Source organism: Tiliqua scincoides, chromosome 3 (genome assembly GCF_035046505.1).
Source record: "Tiliqua scincoides isolate rTilSci1 chromosome 3, rTilSci1.hap2, whole genome shotgun sequence".
NCBI classification, from domain to species: Eukaryota; Metazoa; Chordata; class Lepidosauria; order Squamata; family Scincidae; genus Tiliqua; species Tiliqua scincoides.
In genome coordinates, this window is record NC_089823.1 from 91003110 (window position 1) to 91024606 (window position 21497).

The window sequence follows — 21497 nt, forward strand, 5'->3', positions numbered from 1 at the left end:
CCCATTGCAAGATGCCATGCACGCCACATTGGCACAGCTATGTCAGTGCTGGAAAGTTGGTTAGGATTGTGCTCTTAGTGTCCTAAGTATTCTAATGAAGCCTGTATACCAATTTACCAATAAGAGTTTGCAAAATATTTTTTGAATTTGTTTTAAAATGACATGCATCTCTTGGAGCTACTCCATGAGGCTTCTCGGGTATGTGTCATCTGTATAGCTGGGATAAATCTGGGAAGCCCCTGTAGGGCTGCTGAGGCCCAAAACAGGGGTTAGGAGCCAACAGAGGAGGCCTCTGCTGAATCGGCTCCCTATCCTGGGCTTGATCCATTCCCTGTTCCAACCTCTCCCACCCAAAAATACCCCCACCCCACCTCCAAACCACCCTCCCGTCACCCAGTCCTTGCACCACCTGGTGTGAACCTACCTGTGCTGTGCAGGGTTGAGATCTAGCGCTGCCTTGTCATTGCGGGCCTCTGCACTAGCCCAGCTGCCTCTCGCTTTGAACCAACACGAAGTAAAGATTGCACCATCAATTTACATTTTTTAAAATAAGAATTTTATATGTTTGAGGGAAAGAGAAGGCAGTAAAAGTTGCTAAGTTTGAGCCATTACATTTATATTAAAGCTTTGTGACGTCATAAAATGGTACTGTACAGCCCACTAAAAATTAAATGCAATCCTTGGTTTTAAGTATGCATGATAAATACCTGTTTATAGTTCTTAATAGCTTAGATTCATGCAAAGATTCATCCAGCTCTGTGACTACAAGCAGTATTGCTGAATTCATTGGGGTTCCACCATTTTCCTGATTATTTTATTCCACTTTAATTTACAAAGAATATTGTAAATTAGACAAAATGTCTTATTTTTGACATTTTTTTAAAATTCCAGCTGACAAGGATTTAGAATTTTACTGCCATCTTCTAAGAGGAAGTCTGAACCCAAAGGAATTCCCAACATATGAGTACATTAAATTTGTAGGGAACTTTCTGTCTTACAGTCATGGTAAGTATTAGCTATAAATATAACCAACGACTCAATCTATGGAAAAAAATGTGGTTATATTAAGAAGGAAGGGCATAGGGGTGGTGGAGGATTTTTTTTAAAACATCAATAGAGCATCAATAGTTTCAGACAAAACTAGTTGCATAGACCGCAATGAGGACTTGGTGAGACTTATTTCCAAATAAATGGGATTGTGATTGGCGGATAAATCTGCAGTTCTAGGCACACTAAGGACAATTGCTTACATGATCTGTTTTTTGGTTGTAATAAGAGTGTGTTCTGAGTTACTGTGCGCAGTGCACAGTGCGTACACCTTCCCTCAAGACTGAAGCAGGTACATAGCACTTTCAGAACGTTCTGTACCTGGGAAAAAGCAATACTTTTCCCACATAGTAAATTGCTATTGTTATATGGAATGTGATTGTGCATATGGCACAGGCATTTGTTTATTTTCTGTTATAATTAGTCATGAATAACACAGCTTTCCTATCCCATGCCTGCTCCTTTGTTGTTTTAATTGTTTTAATTCTTTGGATGCTTCATGTTCCCACATTGTGCAGCTGTTTCTGTGAAGGGGCAACTCATCCACTGATTTCTTTTCAAGTAGCAAACAGCAAGAAGGCTGATCAAATAGAACAATGCCCAGGCATTTTGTGAACCTTTTGTTTAGGGCCTTCTTCAATAAGCTATTTGGAAATTCTGCATTCTGCTTTTCTGGACCAGAAGTGCAATCTAGTCACATTTTTAAAAGGGATCAACCTGTGGCAGCATCTCCGTCTCCCACAGTAAAACCTTCCCCCCCATATATTACATGAGAAAGGGATATTTCACATTGTCACTGAAAAGTGTCTTTGCAACACAAAGGTGAATACAAAGTTTAGTGTCCATTAATTGAAGTGATTTCCATTAAGGGTGCAATCCTAACTCACACTAGAACAGGCAGGTCAATAGGCCTGCACCATATCCAGCGCAAGGTAGGTTGGAGCTAGGGTGCTACTTGAAGTAAGGGGATTTTATTCCCTTTATCCCAAGAAATGCCCCAGGCAGCCCTATGGGGCTACTCAGATCTGCACCTGCTGGCATAAATCGCAGGCATATATCTGAGTATCCCATGTAAGGCTGCTTGGGGCAGGGATGGGGGTTAGGATCCAACCTGTGCTGCTGTGGCCAGTCCCACCCACCCTCCCACCCAGACCCAGGCCACCCGCCCACCCAAAAACGCCCCTTCCCCACCCCAGCCCTTCCGCCACTCTCTCCCACCCCGTGCCAGCCTCTCTGGGCTAGCATATGCTCACTGAATTCAGACACCGCTCTGGCTCCACGAGGCCAGAGGCCTCCCCTCTTCCGAAGTTGTCACAAACATACTTTATGGCACGTTCGTAACAGCCAGAAGGGAGGAATAGGATTGCACTGTATGATAATCAGTGAGACTCAGGGCCCAATCCTATCCACTTTTCCAGTGCCGGTGCTGCCATGCCAGTGTGGCATGCACTGCATCTTGTGATGGGGCAGCAGTCACAGAAATCCCCTTAAGCTATGGGAACATTTGTTCCCTTATCTTGGGGCCACATTGCAGCTACACCGGTGCTGGAAAATTGGATAGGATTGGGACCTCATTCTTGTCAATATATTTAAGGTATTGTTATATTAACCGAGGAATTGTTCGTGCTTCCTGTATTGCGATTTTATGCATGTCTACTCAGAAATAAGTGCAGTTGATTGCAGTGGACTATGTCTATGCGTTTCAGTTTGTCTATGAAACCTGTTTGGTTAACATTTGTTTGGTAACCCATAAAATGAAAAATTCTCTGACTATGGCTACAATCCTAACCTCACTTTCCTAGGAGTAAGTCCCATTGAACACAATAGGACTTACTTCTGAGTACACCTAGTTAGAATTGTGCCCTGTATGTAAAATCTCTTAACTGGGAAGTTGATTCACATTTCAAAACCTACTCATTAACCTGTCTTTGAGATGGTCAAGATCTTTTTCCACTAATCACTCATTAGTGTAATGTTTGAACAGAGGCTGAAAGTTATAAAGATAGCGTTATAACATAGGACTATATGTCATTAGCAGAATAGAATATATAAAATGGACTATCCCTTTTACCCATCTTTCCCATTGTTTTCCTGTTGTCTCTTATTAATTCCTTGCAAAAGGTGATGGTCCTGATTCAGATATGGTAGTGAGCAGATAGTAACAATTGATGTCTCTGGATGCAGGTGGGTCATCCCATTTACATTAAAAATGCATCTGGGTCAGTGGTTCCCAAACTTTTTAGCACAGGGACTCACTTTTTAAAATGACAATCTGTTGCAACTCACATAGTTTTACAAGACAAAACAAGAGATCTAGAAAGAAATATTTTTATTAATTTATTATTAATAATAATCTGAATTTTATGCTCCCAAGTCTGCTAGAGACCTTGCTAGACTCTCCCTAGAAACTGAGTTCAAGTGCAGTTCCCCCAAACCTTTTTCTAGTCATTCCAGGGTAGTTGCTGTGCTGATGCTAGCGATGTTTAGGATTGCACTATGAGTCAACCAGGTCAGGCGGATTGAATATCAAATGAAGAGGCAAGTGTTGTAAAGTGGGGCATCAAACAAAAAAGCAGGAAAAGATAGTTACAAGCAGTTAAATGCAAAAAGATGTAGATGATGAAGGGCCTAGGGCCTAGGCTCATTTCTTACAGTATGAAATGCAAGTAGGCAAAAGGTAAGCAGGAAAATAAACAGAAATCTGATGCAACTTCCTGAACTGATTTCCTGATCTTACTCTAGACCAATCATTTTCAGCCATTGTGCTGTGGCACACTGGTATGCTGTGAATGGTCCCCAGGTGTGCCACAGGAATTTGAGAGACGGTTTTTTATCAGTAGGGCCATTGGGGGATGTGAGCCTCCCATTGACAGCACAGTGTACTTCGTCAATTGTCAAAAAAAAACTGATGGTGTGCCTTGCCAGTATGCTGTGAGATGAAAAAGGTTGAAAATCCCTGTTCTAGACAAATAAGTAATTGATTTGTAATGACAGGAAGCCAACGTTGCATCCGTCAATCACATAGTCACGGTCAAGAGCCAAGAACACTATCCTACTTAACTATATATGTCCTTTGTTAGATCATCTCACCATTCTGCCTCAAGTTCATGTCATGGTCTCCTGGATATCCATCTCTGGCTTTGGCCTCTGGGCAGGGGTGGCCAGTGAGGATGCATGTCAGCTCTAGTATGAGTATTGCACTAAACTGATGCTCTCTGGGATGAAGAAATTTAGGGCCAAATCCTATTCAATTTTCCAGTGCCGGTGCTGCTGTGCCAATGGGGTATGCACTGCTTCCTGTGTTGGGGAGGCAGTCACAGAGGCCTCCTCAAGGTATGGGAACATTTGTTCCTTTATCTCAGGGCTGCATTGTGACTGCGCCAGTGCTGGAAAGTTGGATGGGATTGGGCCCTCAATCTCTAGTCTAAACAATAGAGTCTACTATATGCTGGTACCCAATGGTGCTGATCCTAAAGTATTTGTTAACCCATTTTAAGACAGATAAGAGGAAAATGGGGATTGTTTCCACAACGTGTCTCAGCGCATCACTGCAGAAAAAACAATTTCCCATGCATAGAAAATAAAAATGTAAGGGAAAAAAATTCTAGACTCCCTGACTACCTGAAGCCTGAATGATACAGACCAGGAAAAACTCTGTTATGTGATTTTGACACATTTATAGCTTGTTGAGATTCCAAACATATTGCACTTATATTAAACATAATTCTTTAGGAGAAAGAGATAGATATTCTGCAATGAAAAACTATCTCACATTATTTTATTTTTCAAACTGACCCCGGAATAATAAATAAAACTTGGAAATCATAGCTTTAATTCATCAGTGCTATAGCACTTTCTTATAATATGTGAGACAACAATCTCATTGACAGAAGCATCACTGCAATTGGTGAAAAACAAGCAACACAGTGGTCAATTTTTCTTCCCAGAAAGCAGCTTTCAATGTTAAGATGTACCACTACATTAGTAAGAATCACAAATGGCCATACATTTGTCTTCAAGCATGGGTCATCATGCTGAAGAGCTATAAAGCAGGGGGAGATTTTTAAGTGCAAAAGCAGAGGGTGGGAGGAAAGTGCTGACTCCTGTCATCATCTACTGTTCTGCCTCCCCAGCTTTTCTCCTAGCTGAGTTCTCCTGAAATAAGCCTAGCTAGGAGAAAACTGTCTGAGGGATTCAATTGTTCTCCCTCTCCCAACCACACATCTCTGGAAATCTCTCTGCTATCAGTCTACATTACAGCTATGCAGTGTTAACCCATCGTTTAAGACCTGGAACATTAGCCATTATATCAGATTTTGCATCCTGAGTTGCACATGTATTTTCTTTTGCATCTAATTTAGATTAATATATACAAATCTGTACTCACAACCTTAAAAGCATGTGCAACCTTAAAAGCATGTGCAAAATCACCTTGAGTAATATCTAGTGTTAGTGTTTTTCAAATGTATAAAAGAGACAGTGGGAGCAAATACGCTGAGGCACAACTGTTTGTCTTGTAATTTTCTTATCCAGTGCCTATATCCACTTGTAATGGCTTTGATGGTGCTGTTCCAAGCGGTTACAGAACACCACTAGGAAAACAAGTCTGCTTTGTAGCTACTGTTCGGCTGGCAACGCCTCAGTTTTTAAAGGCAAGTGTGTATGTCTTGAAGTCTGTTAAGTCTTACAAGTAATAGCAGTTCTTTCATTTGGTGTCTTCCCACTTGAGACCCTGTACAAGGGAAGGGAATAGATCCAGCCTATGCATACAATGGCTCCATGAAAAAACAATGGCTTGCAGACCGCATGCATACATAGTACTGTCCTTCAGAAGGTTGGGGATGATGTAAAGACTGTATATGTTCTTGGATAGTCATGCAGGAGGGTAAGTAATTAAACATTCCGAAGAAGGCGGCAGCAATATGCACCTGAAGGCTATGTGAGGAATCCAGGTCATTTTTTCAACACAGATGTCTTCACAAGTCATAACTCAGACATTGTTATGAACACCTCTGTGTGACTGCTTCCTCTCAGTTCTGTAAAACATCGTCGATACTCTAGAGTGTTGCAGTTCACTGGTGTTTGGGAGAGTCCGCTGATATTTAATGCAGTGATTTTGGTATTTATCAAAAACATTTGCATGTGAATGCAGAAACGGGAATGACTTGCAGTCGTCATCTGACATCTCCAAAAGCAACTTGAGAGCTTTCATGAAAATAAGAAGGGCCAGTAGATACATTACATTGGCCAAAGGAATATCTCCTCAGAGCCTTTCTGAGGATAATTATCTCTGCTGCAGCCACAATGTTCAGGAATGTGTGTCTTAGGAATTGCCATCATTATGTTGCATCTCTGCCAAAAGCTGTTGGGCCTGAAGACTCTCAACATAATTATGACAATCTGTATGTTAAGGAAGCACTTCTAAACATTACAGCTGAAGTAGATTTCACTCAGTCGAAGGAAGTAGTTTTCAGCAACACCCATTTTACATGTGTAACATGTTCAACAGGTCTGAAGGGGGCTTTGGTAAACATAAAATGCAACAATTAAATCATCAATAACTATACAGATTGAAAAGAATGCAAATATAGCATTTAATCCTTTTTCAAAGACTTTCAACTGTTCCTTTAGCAGCCAGAGTAATTTCTAACAACAGTTAACTAAGAAACTTGATGATGTGTACATGGATTTCTCATTTTTACAAATCTGTTTTATTCCTCTCATGTTTTTCAATGACATTTTTTAAAAAGCAGATGAAAGGGGGATGGTAATGATATAGCTATCTGTAACTGAATTTTGTTCTAATACAGGAAATGTGCATAGCTGAAGAACCTTTAGAAGAATTCACGTCAAGACATAGTCTGGAATGGAAATTTTTGTTTCTGGATCACAGGTTGGTGAAAAGAGAAGAACATACTTGATATTTCCCAGGCCAACTGCAGTAGTCGCTTCAGGCAAGATTGGTAGGCAGCACCCATCTCTTTCTGCCTCTTTGCCTCCAGTCCTCCTCCTCTTCCTTCCAGTTCCTGAACTGTAGGAGGGGGTCCAAAAGGAAGATGAAATGTGAAGGGAAGGAGAGTGCTGAGCTAGGTCACTGGACAGTGGGAGGACCAGAAGCAGGCGCATCTTTGGGCAAGGGGGAATGGCATGAGCCCTGCCTCCTCAGGCATCAGAAGAACTTGGGCTGGTCCTGACATTTGCAATGACCATTTACTTCTTCTCAAGAGCCAGGGTTTACAAAGCCATGCTGTGCTTGGTAACAAGATAATTGTAAGGTGATCTGGAATCTTTGTCGTTCTATGAAGTCCATTTTTTCCTTGATATTCCCCTTCACGCATTTGGGGGATACTCTTCAGATATGCAGTGTAATAAAACAAAGTTGAATCTGTTGCTCATTTTAGTGACTAGTACTCTTACCCCTATTGCTACTTATAATTATGACACATCTTGCTGCTTTAATGAACTTCAAGGTATCACCACTTTAAAAACATCCTTCTGACATTTTTTGACCTCACAACAAGCCACTATAGCCATGCTCTCTGTACTAATTCAAGTGTATGCTTTTATACTGTACTGTCTTGCATCTTCAACCCCACTGATGAAAAAGAATCTTTTTCTTAGGGTACATATCTAGTGACTGTATTGTTCACAGTTATGAATTTATGTCTGTCCTGTTGCTAGATCTAATGAATCTGCCTGCTTTACTTCTGCCTTTTATTCTTCACTTCTGTATTCCTTTGTTTATTCCAAGCATGAAAAAAATAAAACAAACTGAGGCATTGGAGAGTGGAGTTTTACCTCCCTGCTCAACTCTAGCAGTACACAGTCCATCCCAAATAGTCTTCTGTTTGTAGGTTTCTTGAGTGTATTCACAAGCCCTAACCTATTTGAGGGGAAGAGGAGGGAGCCTGTTGTTGTGATTTTAATTGTCTGATGAATTTATTTGTATTTTGATGCAGAGCGCCGCCTATTATAGGATATTTGCCTTTTGAGGTGCTGGGTACTTCTGGCTATGATTACTATCATATAGATGACCTACAGCTTTTGGCACAGTGCCATGAACACTGTGAGTATTGCATCATGGGAACACAGTGATTTGCTTGTTTATATGCAATAGCAAAGACAGAATAATATATGAAGGCCAGATTATGAATTTGGTAACACTGGCAAATTTGTTATTGAATTCTATTCAGTTTTTAGTGCTGTTACATATCTTTTCCCCCTAAATGGTCATATCCAAGGCACATTGTTAGTAGTAGTCACTGTGTCATGCAAGCTAATGCTAGTCATATTTTATTCATTATATGCATGTATTGCTTGAGGCAGGTTCTTAAACAGATATGAAATTTTAGAAGTGGCACTATCAAAACAGTGATCCTGTTATACATACCAGTGATCCTGTTATACATGTGAACAGTGTTGGTCAAAATTAATGTTTAGTTTTTGGGTTAGAATACAAAACCAACTTCATTTGGCAGACCATGACTTTGTGATGTCAATGGAGATGAAGTTGGGAAAAACTGGTACATATATTTTGAATTCATGTCACAGAGTTCCAATTAAATGAATGAAAGTATGCTGTCAAAGAATTTCAGGTTTAGTGCTTTTGCATCTTTTGGAGTGGAAGACAACTTTTCTTAAAAAAATAACGTGTTTCTCTTTTTACATCCTATGTGAGTAAGGAAATTTAAGGCATATTTTCGTCCTGTTAAAACATGTCTTCACACATTCTGCCATGAGTCATTAACTTGGCTGCATCAAGACATGGAGTGCTACAGTAAAGAAAAAGGTGTCTATAATTGCGGCACTTTCCCAAAGCATCTTCATTCAGTGGTCTTGGTTGACTAACATTTATGTTGCCTCTGCCTGACATGGAAAGAATCCAGGTTCATAAAATTAAATTCATGGGAAGTTCATAAAATTAAATTCTGTGGTGTGCTGGGAGACTGTCATGAATAATGTTCTTCCTCCCACTGTATGTAGTCCATTTGTCCCAACTTTAGCACATTTGTCCCTGTGACTCTTATTCAGAGAATCAGAAGTCAGTGTTAAGTTAAATTTAACACATGAAGGAATGGATTGGAAGAACAGATGCTTTTTAGTTTAAACCAGTAGAAATAAATCTTCCTAAACTAGGTATAAACGTGACCAGCCATTTTAAACAATACATTTTAGTATGTTTTTTAATGCATCCCGAATGGTCATTCTAAAATTATTTTTTAAAATTTGGTTTTTGCACATTAGTAGTACAGGCATCCACCACTTGACAATGGTTCGCTTAATGATTGACCACCGTCATATATGTGGTCTAAGCACAATAAAGATGCTCTTAATGAGGCAATCTTGTCTCCAATAAACTGCAGCAGAGTGTCTGTTTACACAACAGAGAGGCTCTTAATGCAAAGAAGAGGTAGTCTATCTCCAGTAGCCTGTGCAACCAGCTCCTGTCTGGCAGGGAGTGTGTTTACACAACAAAGGCAATAGATTGGACTGAATGTTCACTTAATGATCTAATTGCTTAACAACGGGGATTGGAGAATGTATCCCTGTTAAGTGGTGCACACCTGTATTTTAATTATAAGAAATTAATGTTAGCTTCTCCCATATTTGGGGGGCTCTTTTGCTTTCTGAGGGTTTTTCTGTTCTCCACTGTAGAAGTTTTTCAGAGACTTTAACCTCTTCCCATTATTTTTGCTCCATAATTGAAATACCTTACAATGATAGCATTCATAATGCAGGGGACCCTTCCTGGAAAAGCAAGGGCTGCATGAAACAGCACTGCAGAATGCATCATGAAACTAACAGGCAGGAAATGGAAGCTGGTTGGCCCAGAATGACCTGCTCCCATTGACATCTGTTCTAGCCAATCGCCCTAGACCAGCCATTTTCAATCACTGTGCCATGGCACACTGGTGTGCCGCGAATGGTCTGCAGGTGTACCGTGGGAGTTTGTGGAAGGGTCATTTATTAGTTGGGCCGTTGGGGGATTTATTAGTTGGGCTCCCCACCAACAGCATGGTGTGCCTTGTCAAATGTCAAAAAAATGATGGTGTGCCTTGACAATTTTAATAGTGTGCCATGAGATGAAAAATCACTGCCCTAGACCAAGGACCCACTCCTATCCAACTTTCCAGTACTGCAGCAGCTGTGCAAACTGCTCTGCAACTGCTCTGCATCCTGTGGTGGGAAGGTAGTCACGGAGGGCTCCTCAAGGTAAGGGAACATTACCTTGGGGATGCATTGTGGCTGCATCAGTGCTGGAATGTTGGGTAGGAACTGGCCCAAAGTGTGCCATAACAAATCAATGTTAAAGGCAGCAGCATTATGTGAGGTTTTATTGTATGCAAGTTTCCAAATTCTACCCTCTTGCTTTTTCTGTAGTTTTTATGCCACTTATATTGATGTACACGCCTCTACATTCAGAATAGGAAGTCTGGTAACCTTTTAGGAAATTTGATTTTTGTCTAGAAAGGAATCCTTTTTTAAAAGATGTTTTTCATTTTTGATGCAGTGTACATTTTTCTTCCCATAAATAGTAATGCAGTTTGGCAAAGGGAAGTCTTGCTGCTATCGGTTTCTGACCAAAGGACAGCAGTGGATCTGGCTGCAAACACATTACTATATCACCTACCACCAGTGGAATTCCAAGCCAGAATTCATCGTATGTACACACACAGTAGTGAGGTATGGAAGAAATTGTATGATATTGCTAATTGTGCCAATTAGCAGGGACCCCAGAGCAGAACAAGAGCACGTAAAAGGAGCTGCACAGCTCAGCCTCTGCTCCTTCTTTCTCCGTATGTCACATGGAAAGGCAACAACCAAGATATTCAGAAACTTGGTGGATTTGAAAAGGGTTTCCTGGAAAGGAATAAGCTATGCTCACTTTCTCTGCAGCAATAGTTCTAAGTCCCAATTCATACATGAAAACACCAGCATGCCGGCTGCTTATATTGCAAACTGTCCATGGCAAATGTTTGGGTCAAACAGCTCACTGTACATTTTGGCCAACTGTACCATGCCACCACAATCCTTTTGTCTTAGTTTGCTATAGATTGGTGACTACTACCATAGCTTCACGGCTTCACATTAATGACTTGCTTGATACAAGGAGAGCATCTCTGTGAGATTATATTATAAGCAGCTACTGCAGCCTTTTTGGGTATTAACCCCTGCTAATTGGGTAAGAGGCACTTTTTCAAGTGGGTGCTCCTTTTTTTAGCAGGGGGAGAGTAACTGGCCCATCTCACCCCAGCAGTGTCTGTTCTAGTGACTGTCTGCTGGTATTCATTTGCATCTTTTTAGATTGTGAGCCCTTTTGGGACAGGGAGCCATTTAGTTATTTGATTTTTCTCTGTAAACCGCTTTGTGAACTTTTAGTTGAAAAGCGGTATATAAATACTGTTGTTAATAATAATAATAATAATAATATGTAAATTGAGTCTTAGAGGAAATTATGAGGATGTTGCAAGTTGAGATCTGCAGCATACTTAGCAGAATGGGTAGTCAAACTTTAAGAATATATCGACATGTGTTTTTCATATTCTTCAAGATGGTTCCTGGCCTCATAAACAGAGTCAGGCCTGAAGCTAGAGATTTTTCCATGTTTAGCACAGGCATTGCAGGAGCCTCCTAGATTAGATGAATGGAATGGCCAAAACAGGGCAAGAACTAGGCTGAAATCAGGAATTGTCATGATAGCATGCTAGTTGAGTTCTGAAGAAAATGCATTTGAAATTAAAGTTGCAAACTTTTTACTCACCTGTTGGATGGATGGGCAATAAGAACTCACATCCTATATAGCAGCAAGTCTATGTTTGCTGCCATGCATGCCTGGAGTGTGGAGCCCTACCTATTTCGGCTCCTTGAGATGTTTAGCCATGTCATAAACAAAGCTGCAAATGCAGGTTTAATGCACATGTATAAGATGGCTTCAGCATCCAGTCTTTCCTATGGAACTTATTCCAAAGTCGCTACAGACAAAGGTGTAGCTAATTGCTTGAGCATAGGAAAAGTGGCATAGAAATCTTATAAATACATCAATATTTTTATTTTTTCCTTTGCAAGTAAAAAAAAAAAAGGACAGATGCTAAATATAACATGCAGTGCATAATCTTACTATATAATATTTGAAGGACATGAGTTCTAAGTTTTAATTGTAAAGTACGTCATGAGGTAAAATATGTGGTAATATGTCATGCTGATTTTGGAATAGTAGAATAGAATACTATTCACATAAAATTACTATTTTTAATCAGTTATGCAGATGTTCGGGTGGAGAGGAGACGAGATTTGATCCTGGAGCACACACCTTCTGAGATAATCTCATCAGTTTTAAAGGTATACTTGAGTAGCTATTGTTTTTGTTTGTTTTAATTTTCTGTAGCTCATAACTTAGCAATTTGTAATTCCATAACCATTCAATTCTATGCACATTTATCTAGGAATAAGCTTCACTGTACAAAATTGGACACCCACCTATTGGATAGCAGCTATGGCCTTCCGGCCAGCATCCCCAACAGCACGCTACTGAACAAGCAGTCAAAAAGTACTTTACAGCACTTTCTCCACCAGCGCTAAAGTCCAATAGGATTGGGTTGTTGTTTTAAAAGGGTTAATCAGAGTAGGTGGCACACAAGCAAATGTTGTCCATACATCTTTGTTATCCCACCACAATCCTGTGGTTGAAAACAAAGCTGAGAGAAAATGTGCATTAGATACCAGAACATAGGAAGAAGCAGGCAATGAAAGGCAAAGGCACTCTAAGCCAGATACCAAGAAATACTTCTTTTGAAATTCTCATGGGATTGGCCCAAGCATATTCCTTGGGTACATGGTTTCCAGCCTATTAAAGCAGATTATACAGTAGCTACATTTAAGCAGTGAGCTCCTGTTATCTCTGTTCTCTGTGCTTTCTGAATAACCAAGTCTATCTTATATAAAACCATTTGAAGCTTTTGTTATTCAGAAATATGGATACTAATGTAAACTATTTTAAGGAGCAAAACTTGCTCCAGAATCACTGTCATTTTACAGCTTGTGAATTCACCTCACCTTTCCTTCTTGCCATACTTGGCCCCTTTGATTCTTTCCCATTTTCTGTCTACCATCTTGCCTGGCTACAAGATCTACTTTTGACTTTTCCAATTGCCCCCAAATTAAGTTCTGATTGGCTTAAAATAACATCCCAATCACCTAATTAAGCAAAACCAGGCCAAACAGTATTTTGCTTAACAAAAACTTCCTGCACAGTTCCATTGTCCCCTGCCCCTATATCAGTGGGGAAAGAAACATTAGTGCACAGAGTGACAAGATAGCAACAAAGAATCGCAAATACTATTGGGGGGAGGTTGTACTATCAAGTGTCTATTTAGGCAGGGGATGGAAAAGGAGCAAAAGAGAGCAACCAAAATGATCAGAGTACTTTTTTTGTGAGGAAAAGCTACAATGTTTGGGGCATTTTTGCTTGAAAGAAGGTGATTAACAGGGGCTATGTTGGAGTTTCTCAGAGACAACTTATGGACCATTGTGGGAAATAAGATGCTGAATTAGCCAGGCATTTGGCATGAACAAGCAGGGCTTTTCTTATGTTCTTAATACAGCTGAATCTAATTCCTGATACTAACTAAGGGTGCAATCCTGAGTTGCTGTAAAGCACGTTGAGCCTCCTCAGGAATTGGCTGGGCCGGCGCAGGGATGCATGGTGGCCCACGGAGGCTGCATCCAGCCTCCTCCCGACTGTTCTGTGGAGCCTTGTGTTGGCAGAGCTCGGACAACACAAGGCTCTGGTGTGGGTGGGGAGGAGGTGAGAGGGGTGCGTTCCAGGGCAGGGGTGGTCCTGTGGGTAGGCAATGGGAGGCAGGGCTGAGACCTGGCTCTTATGCTGGATCCCGACCCCCGTTCCTGAGCAGAGTGGAGCAGCTTCAAGCTACTGTGCTCTCCTTGGACTTATGCCACCTCAGGAGGTGGCACAAGTCCACAAATACCCATATGGGCTGCTGTGGCTTACCCGGGGGTAAGGGGAAGAGTTTCCCCTTGCCTCAGGCTGAGCCACTTTGGTGCTCTATCTCTTTGGCACAAGACTCTTGGCCTGCCTGTTCCAGTGCAAGATAAGATTGCGCTGTAATCCTTGTAATACAAGTCTCACTTGTAACTAAAGTCTCACTTGATTTCCATTTTAGTCTGTAGTGCATGTATGTAACTCATCCATTGAGAAAGAAAAGTTAAGGGCAGTTGAATACAGTGACCAGCTGAATAATGAATAAAAAAATTGACCTTCCTTAACCATAAAAAATATTTTAGACAATATTAAAAATAACTTTCAACAAAGACTTGATTTCAAGCACCACATCTCGAAAGTACTGTAAAAAGGGGGGCAATGTCCCATTTTTGTTGCGAAAACTTTGGCCCTTCAGAGAGCCATAGTGACCCCCAGATAAGATTTTAAAACCCCCTTCCCTCCACCCCTGCAGCAGCGCAATCATATTGCTGCCAAACGCTGTTGCTCTGGCCCTTAAGGGGGCAGCAACAGAGCTTCCCTGGCTGGGTCGTTGCAATTCCCCAGTTTGGGAACCTCTGCCTTACGTTGGTTTGAAAATGTAAAAAAATATAACTAATGTTATACAATGTTTACTTTCTTTTTAAGGATGATAGTCCAGATTTGGATTCACAGCAGCACTTTAACACGCTTGAACTAGGCGCATCAGTTCTCAACAACAGTCAGGCGCTTTCTGTGTCATCTCAAGGCTCACACAAATCTTTGCCTACATCCTTACCAGACACAGCTTGTAAGTTGTGATTTCTATACAAGTACTAAAGTGGAATTTAAAAATTTGAAAAGTTATGTATTGCAATACAACATACTATACCACTGGTTCTTAAACTCTCAGGGAGTTTGAGGACCAGGATAAGTCTTTGCACAGGCAGGGTGAAGAGCAGTGACATGATACCCAGGATCACGCCACTGTGGGGGACATAGGGACCTTTTTCAAACATACCTGAGTGCCTGCTGGTGTCCGGGGGAGGGGGTAAGGGGAGCCCCACAGAGCCCTTTGCAGGGCTCCCCGCACCTCTAAACGTTGACAAAATGCGATTGCAACTCGCTTCCGATTTTCTGCTCGCAACCAGGAAGTGGGTTTTAGTCACATTCTGTCAATGTTTAGATGTGTGGGGAGCCTTGCAGAGGGTTCTGTGAGGCTCCTCCTTGCACCCCTTGGATGCTGGCAGGCACTCAGGTATGTTTTAAAAAGCCCCTAGGTCCCCTACAGCGGCCAATCCTGGGGATCGTGTCACTGCCTTTCCCCGCCCCTAAAAGGGGCAATGGCATTTGTTCTCAGGTTAGTGGGTCACAACCCACCAGTTTGAGAACCACTGTACTATATGGTGTAGTGTAAAGCTGGTGTAGCAGAGTGGCTTACAAACCAAGTTGCAAATCAAGACTGCCCCTGTTCATATCTCACCTTTGCCATTAGCTTGCAAGGTGGCCTAGGGAAAGCCACAACTTGCAGTATATAGATAATAATACTTACCTTATATAGTTGTTGTAAGGACTACATCAAGATACTGTAATACAGTGGGCCCTTCTTATCCGCAGGTTAAGAACCCACAGATTTGACTTAACACTGGTCCCGACCTGCGTGGTCTTGATTCAGCATAGAGCTATACTGTCTTTAAAAGCAAGAGCAGTGTGGCATGAGAGAATCCAGTGGTTATTTCAGTGAAGTATTTGCTCAACAAGAAAGCCAAAGAACTGACAGGTTCAGGAATGGGGGTGGGTGGGGAGAATTTAGATCAAAGATTAAGAATTAAGTTCCTTTATCTAGGTCTGTTTCGCAGTCACTGATGGTATCTTCATTCTATAGAATAGCTGGATGTACATAAGGTCTACTATGTACCTTTTCTCATTAAATTTATATATTATAGTGCTGCAGTTTATTCTGTATACTGTATTAATAACGTCTCTGTTTTGATGATGAGCCATTAATTAAATGTGTTTTAGCAAAATAATTATTCTTTTACAGCTACAACAAAACTCATTCCAGAACCTCCCACTTTGCAAAGATCTCCCAACATACAGCAAGACTTACCAATACAGAGATCCAGCCGACCTGCCAGTGTCCAAGTAAGCTTTAAAAATGTTCATCAAATTAAACAGAAGTACTGCATGCCAATGATCTCCAGAGAAGCCCAATGCTGGTAAAATTGGTGCGGGAGGGGAAGGGAGGAATGGGGAGGGGGGAACAGGGCAGAGACCAGGGTGTCCTGGGAATGTGTTGAGGCTGGGAAGGGGGCGGTATCGGTCGCAGCAGTTCCATCAGTATTGTATAGATTGTATATATTGTATTGTATAGCCTAGAAAAGAGACATCTGAGGGGGGACATGATTGAGACATACAAAATTATGCATGGGAAGGATAAAGTGGATAGAGAGATGCTCTTTACACTTTCACATAACACCAGGGGACAGTCACTAAAATTGAGCGTTGGGAGAGTTAGGACAGACAAAAGAAAATATTTATTTACTCAGCGTGTAGTTGGTTTGTGGAACTTCTTGCCGCAGGATGTGGTGTCGGCATCTGGCCTGGATGCCTTTAAAAGGGGATTGGACAAGTTTCTGGAGGAAAAATCCATTATGGGTTACAAGTCATGATGTGTATGTGCAACCTCCTGATTTTAGAAATGGGTTATGTCAGATGCAAGGGAGGGCACCAGGATGAGGTCTCTTGTTATCTGGTGTGCTCCCTGGGGCATTTGGTGGGCCGCTGTGAGATACAGGAAGCTGGACTAGATGGGCCTATGGCCTGATCCAGTGGGGCTGTTCTTATGTTCTTATGTGTCCCCCTTTCTGGCCACATTCACCTATGTAGGTCCACTTACACCAGCAGGTTTAAGTAGACCCAGTGGGACAGCAAAGGCATACTCTTATGAAGGGCTCACCAGGCTCCAGCCCACAGGCCGGATCCAGCTCCCTGCCTAAGCCCTCCCCCCTCCCTGTGTGAACAGTGCATACTGTTCCATAGAGGAGCCTCTGCAAAGTGCCGCCATGTGCACCCAGTTTTAGCACTGGCCAGCTGCTTCCGATGCCTCAGCAAGCTTTGTGCCTGGATTTCTGGGCAGTTGTGGCAGGGCAGGCTGGTGCAAAGACTGGGGGCACACAGAGGTGCTTTGTGGAGGCTCCCCAGCAGAATGGTAAGCACCGTCCACGCTGAGGAAGCCTTTGCTGGCGTGCAGCAGTCTCCACTTTAGAGATAGCTGCTCTGGTGGAAGGGAAGGGACACTGTCCCAGGGAGGTAGCTCCACGTCAGAGGAGGAGGGTTAGCAGAAAGGAAGACAGAGTTGACTGGTGGTTGCTGAAAGGGGATTTAGTTTGAGATTTGTCTACCGAAAGCCAAGAAAGCCACCTCAGGTACTCAAGGGGGAAGGGGGGCATATTTTGTTCATATATTCCCTACCAGATATTGAATTGGGTGCTCACAGCCCCTTGCCCTGTGTGATCCTTGAGAGGCTAGGGCTGGTGCAGGGGTCTTTACACCCTCCTGCCTGGGTAGCTGTGGGCCTTCTTTGATCCCAGGTTACCTGCTTCGGTCAAAAGCTCTGGCCCTTCCCCCCCCCATTGGCTCCACTCCACTGGGACTCCACTGTCCCAGACCTCTTCATCTCCCACCTGCCTGAGGAACAGTCACTACCTTCTGCTCCCCCCTCTTTCTGTCTCTACCCTTCTCTGGTTGAACCTCTGCTTACCCTCTTGCTCTCTGCTCACCCTGCTTCTGCCCCTGTGTCTGTCATCTTTAGCTGCTTTTCTTACCTGTTTCTCCTGTACAGCCTTGCTTTTCTCTCCACACCTTCCGTTCTCTTTATTCTCTGTGACTCCCTCCATCTCCTTCCTCTCTCTCAGCTTCTGTCCTACTGCCTCTTGCTTTTAAGCCTTCCACCCTCCTTTCCCTGTCCCTATCATTCTGACTGGCCAGCCGTATTGCCAGCTTGCTCTTACGAGACTGCGACATATTGAGAGACCAGGAGAGACATCTGGGATTATCTTCCTATTGTAGCCGGCCATGGTGCCTTTGCCAGCCATGGCTGACACCTCCCCATCATCACTACCACCAACATAAAAGTGAGAAGTGAAGGGGGGCTGAACATGGTTCAGGGGCTTGTGGGTGGGGGAGAACACTGGATCCTTTAGCTCTATTTCTGATACAAGAGGAGCACCATTTTTAAAAGTGCCTCTTTCTCCAATTAACAGGAGCATAACAAAGCACTCTTTTTTGTTATTTTGCACACAAAAAATATAGGACAGCTTACACATCAGGTAGCAGAAAAAAACAGTGGTTTTTATTTTCTTATTTCAGCTCTCAGCCCAGTTCAACATGTTCCAAACTCTCAAGGACCAGCTTGAGCAGCGCACTCGTCTACTCCAAGCCAATATTCAGTGGCAGCAGGAAGAGCTGCAAAAAATCCAACAGCAGCTCTGCATGGTACAGGATTCTAACATACAGGTTAGCATAATAGCCAAAAAGCAGATCCCCCCCCCCCCCGAAAGTTGTCACAATTCATTGTGGGACAACCCTTGAGAAGAAACAAAGTTTGATTTGGGGAGAGGCAGACTGCGGAGGCTTGTAAATTCTGTTGTGGATGAATGTTGTGAATTTATTTATTTTGTCGGTTCGTTAAATGGACAATATGTTAAATTACTCTAATGATTGTACTTCCTTTGAAACAGTTTGTTTAGGATTGTATATGAATAATATAATATAATATGTAGTGTAATTATAATACGTAGCTCAAAGTAGTTTCATTACACTTCATAACTAGGAAATGACCCACAGCAAGAAAACAGCATCAGCGCAACACTAAGGGCCCAATCCTATCCTACATTCCAGCACTGATGTAACCGTGCCAATGGGGAGTGCGCTGCATCCTGCTGTGGGGGGGGGCAGTCACAGAGGTCCCTTCAAGGTAAGGGAACGTTTGTTCTCTTATCTCGGGGCTGCATTGCAACTGCATTAGCGCTGGAAAGTTGGATAGGACTATTTACAGTGCAGTCTATTTCTTTAAAGGAATGTCCCCTAGCTATAAATCCAGTGTGATATATTTTCTACAGATACCTTTTAAGAATAATTGCTGGTGATAAGAGTTTCCTGGTTTGATCTGCACAGATGGTGAAAATGTCAGTTTTCTAAAGAGCATATATGGAACAGCTTTCTCAGATTGCCTTTCAAACGCGATGCTGCCCATTTCTAGATATGACAGAATGTTGTGCCTTCATGTCTTTTGCTTCTTTAATGAGAATACTAAGAAGGCTGCCAGTTAGGAGAGTTTAGTAATATGCTTTTCATGTCTTGCCACACTACAGAAATAGTTCTGAAATTGGTAGTAGTGCAGCTTTCTGGTTTATCTACTTAGAATTGCTTACAATGAGGACAAAAATGAGGGAATTCAGTTGCTGAGCACTCTGGTAATGCTAGATTGATAAGAAAACTGGCCATTGAGAATGAAATACTATTTATCTAAGGACTCAGGCATTGCAAATCTTTGAGGAAAAGATTCAATCTATTAAAATGCTTTGAAACATTCACATGTGTTTAATAAAAGATGGTACAGAAGACATTAGTTATCCTGGGAGTTAATCTATTCTTAACCCAAAATATATTTTTTCTACCTTTTTGTATACTAAAGCAACATCATGTACACACATAGTGAAGGAGTGTTGAAATGGACGAACAGGACTCCTATTTCATATAGCAAAGTAGCCTGACTGCATAGTACCCTGAATATGTAATTACACTAGTTTTTACAATAACCTCATGCATAGTAGCGGGATCTTTCAGTAACCTCATGTTAAGATTCTGTATTCCTTGTGTTCTATTTTTGTGACTTCCTTCTGATAAAAAAGGAAACAGAAAATAACAGAAATTCTAAATAACTAAATAACTATGATTCCTTATTTTAAAAGTCAAATGCCTTATTTTTTGTTTTGTATGAATATGATGATTTTCTGGACGAGGTCATCCTCCACAGTCATTTTAGCTTGAAAAGGAAAGTTGTCTTGTCAAAGAAAAGTATAGTGACATGGCAGTTGGAGGGTGTATGTTAAGACCAAACTATGCTTTGCACAGAGGGAAACCACAGTGGCTGCTACTTCTGGGGAAAAGCAACTTCAGGAAAGGGTTCTTTTAAGTGAAGAAGTAGCAGGTGTGTCTTTTGAATGCTTTCCCAATCCACTGATTTTTTTGCTATAACACCAGCACCTCATTAATTTTTTCCCCACCCAGGGCTTCCAAACACAGGGTCACCCTCAGAAATACACATCTGGAACCCCAGGGGAGAAAGCAGCTGGAAGGAGCAGGAAAGCAGAAAAAATGATAGATAGTGAAAGAATTAAACATCACCCCACCCCATAAATATTTATGCATGAGACCTGGTTCAGCCCAGTGGTTTAGAGACTGAGCTGTGAATCAGGATGTCCTCAAGTTCAGATCTTGCCTCTGCTATAAACTCACTAGATGGCCTTATGTAAGCCATTCCCTCTCTGTTCCCAGCTGTAATATGGGGATAATAGCACTTATTCAACTTGGAGGACTGTTGAAAGGACTGTATCAGTCCATGTGGAGCATTTTGCATACTTAGAAAGTGCTATATAAATGGTATTACTTGTATACTTCAAGCTAGGCCTCTTGAAGTAGTTTTCATAAAATCTATAAATCAATCTATTAAAAGCACGATATGATGAAAACAATATAATATCAGAGCAGCATGAAAATCAAGATAAATACAAACATTGCAATAAAGAGTAGAACATGGAAAATTCTGTCATCCTGTTTCATATGTAGTCCAGTGGCATCAAGTATTGGATAAAAGTTAATAGGAGGAAGAACATGGTGAGTATCATTTTCCAGGTGATTGGCATGTCAGTAAATACATGCCCTTAGGCTGCAGACACACAAACAGTGTCTTTACTCCTACTGCACATGTTCTTCTAGGCCCAAGTCCTGGCACTCAAAGCATTTTCTGGAACTGAAACTTGGATAGCATTTTTAGAAAACTGAGGACGGGAGAATTCTACTCTTTTACAAGTAATTTTCTTTAAGGTAGATAAATTAAGCACTGTGTGTCAGCATAAAATCATGACATGATAAGCCTATAGATCCTGAACATTGCTCTTTCATCAGTTGAGACCATCAGAAGCTGTTTGAACTTTGCTGTGATCCTTTTTTTGTAAAAAGTAACTCCTTTGCTTGTGACATTTTCCTTAGAATTCTTCCATCTGCAGTGTCCTACAAAGTTTCACCATGGGTCTTTGCACTCATTTGAAATGAGTGCACTCAATCCTATCCAACTTTCCAGCATGGATGCAGTCTAGGTACAGCCCCGAGGTAAGCAGAAAACACATTCCCTTACTTTAAGGAGGCTTCGGTGACTGCCCCCTCAACACAGGATGCAGTGCATACCCCA

At 41.8% G+C, this 21497-nt stretch overlaps 1 protein-coding gene across 3 annotated transcripts in view; it reads left to right on the forward strand.

The window, feature by feature from the left end:
* Positions 1-21497, forward strand: part of NPAS2 (neuronal PAS domain protein 2) — a 72887-nt gene that overhangs the window by 45069 nt on the left and 6321 nt on the right. For all 3 annotated transcript variants that reach the window (XM_066618956.1, XM_066618957.1, XM_066618958.1), the window contains exons 7-15: positions 892-1005; positions 5581-5699; positions 6858-6940; positions 8007-8113; positions 10584-10731; positions 12306-12387; positions 14693-14834; positions 16068-16168; positions 18395-18541. In XM_066618956.1, the coding sequence (XP_066475053.1) occupies positions 892-1005; positions 5581-5699; positions 6858-6940; positions 8007-8113; positions 10584-10731; positions 12306-12387; positions 14693-14834; positions 16068-16168; positions 18395-18541 (1043 nt within the window). The remainder of the gene's footprint in view (positions 1-891; positions 1006-5580; positions 5700-6857; positions 6941-8006; positions 8114-10583; positions 10732-12305; positions 12388-14692; positions 14835-16067; positions 16169-18394; positions 18542-21497) is intronic.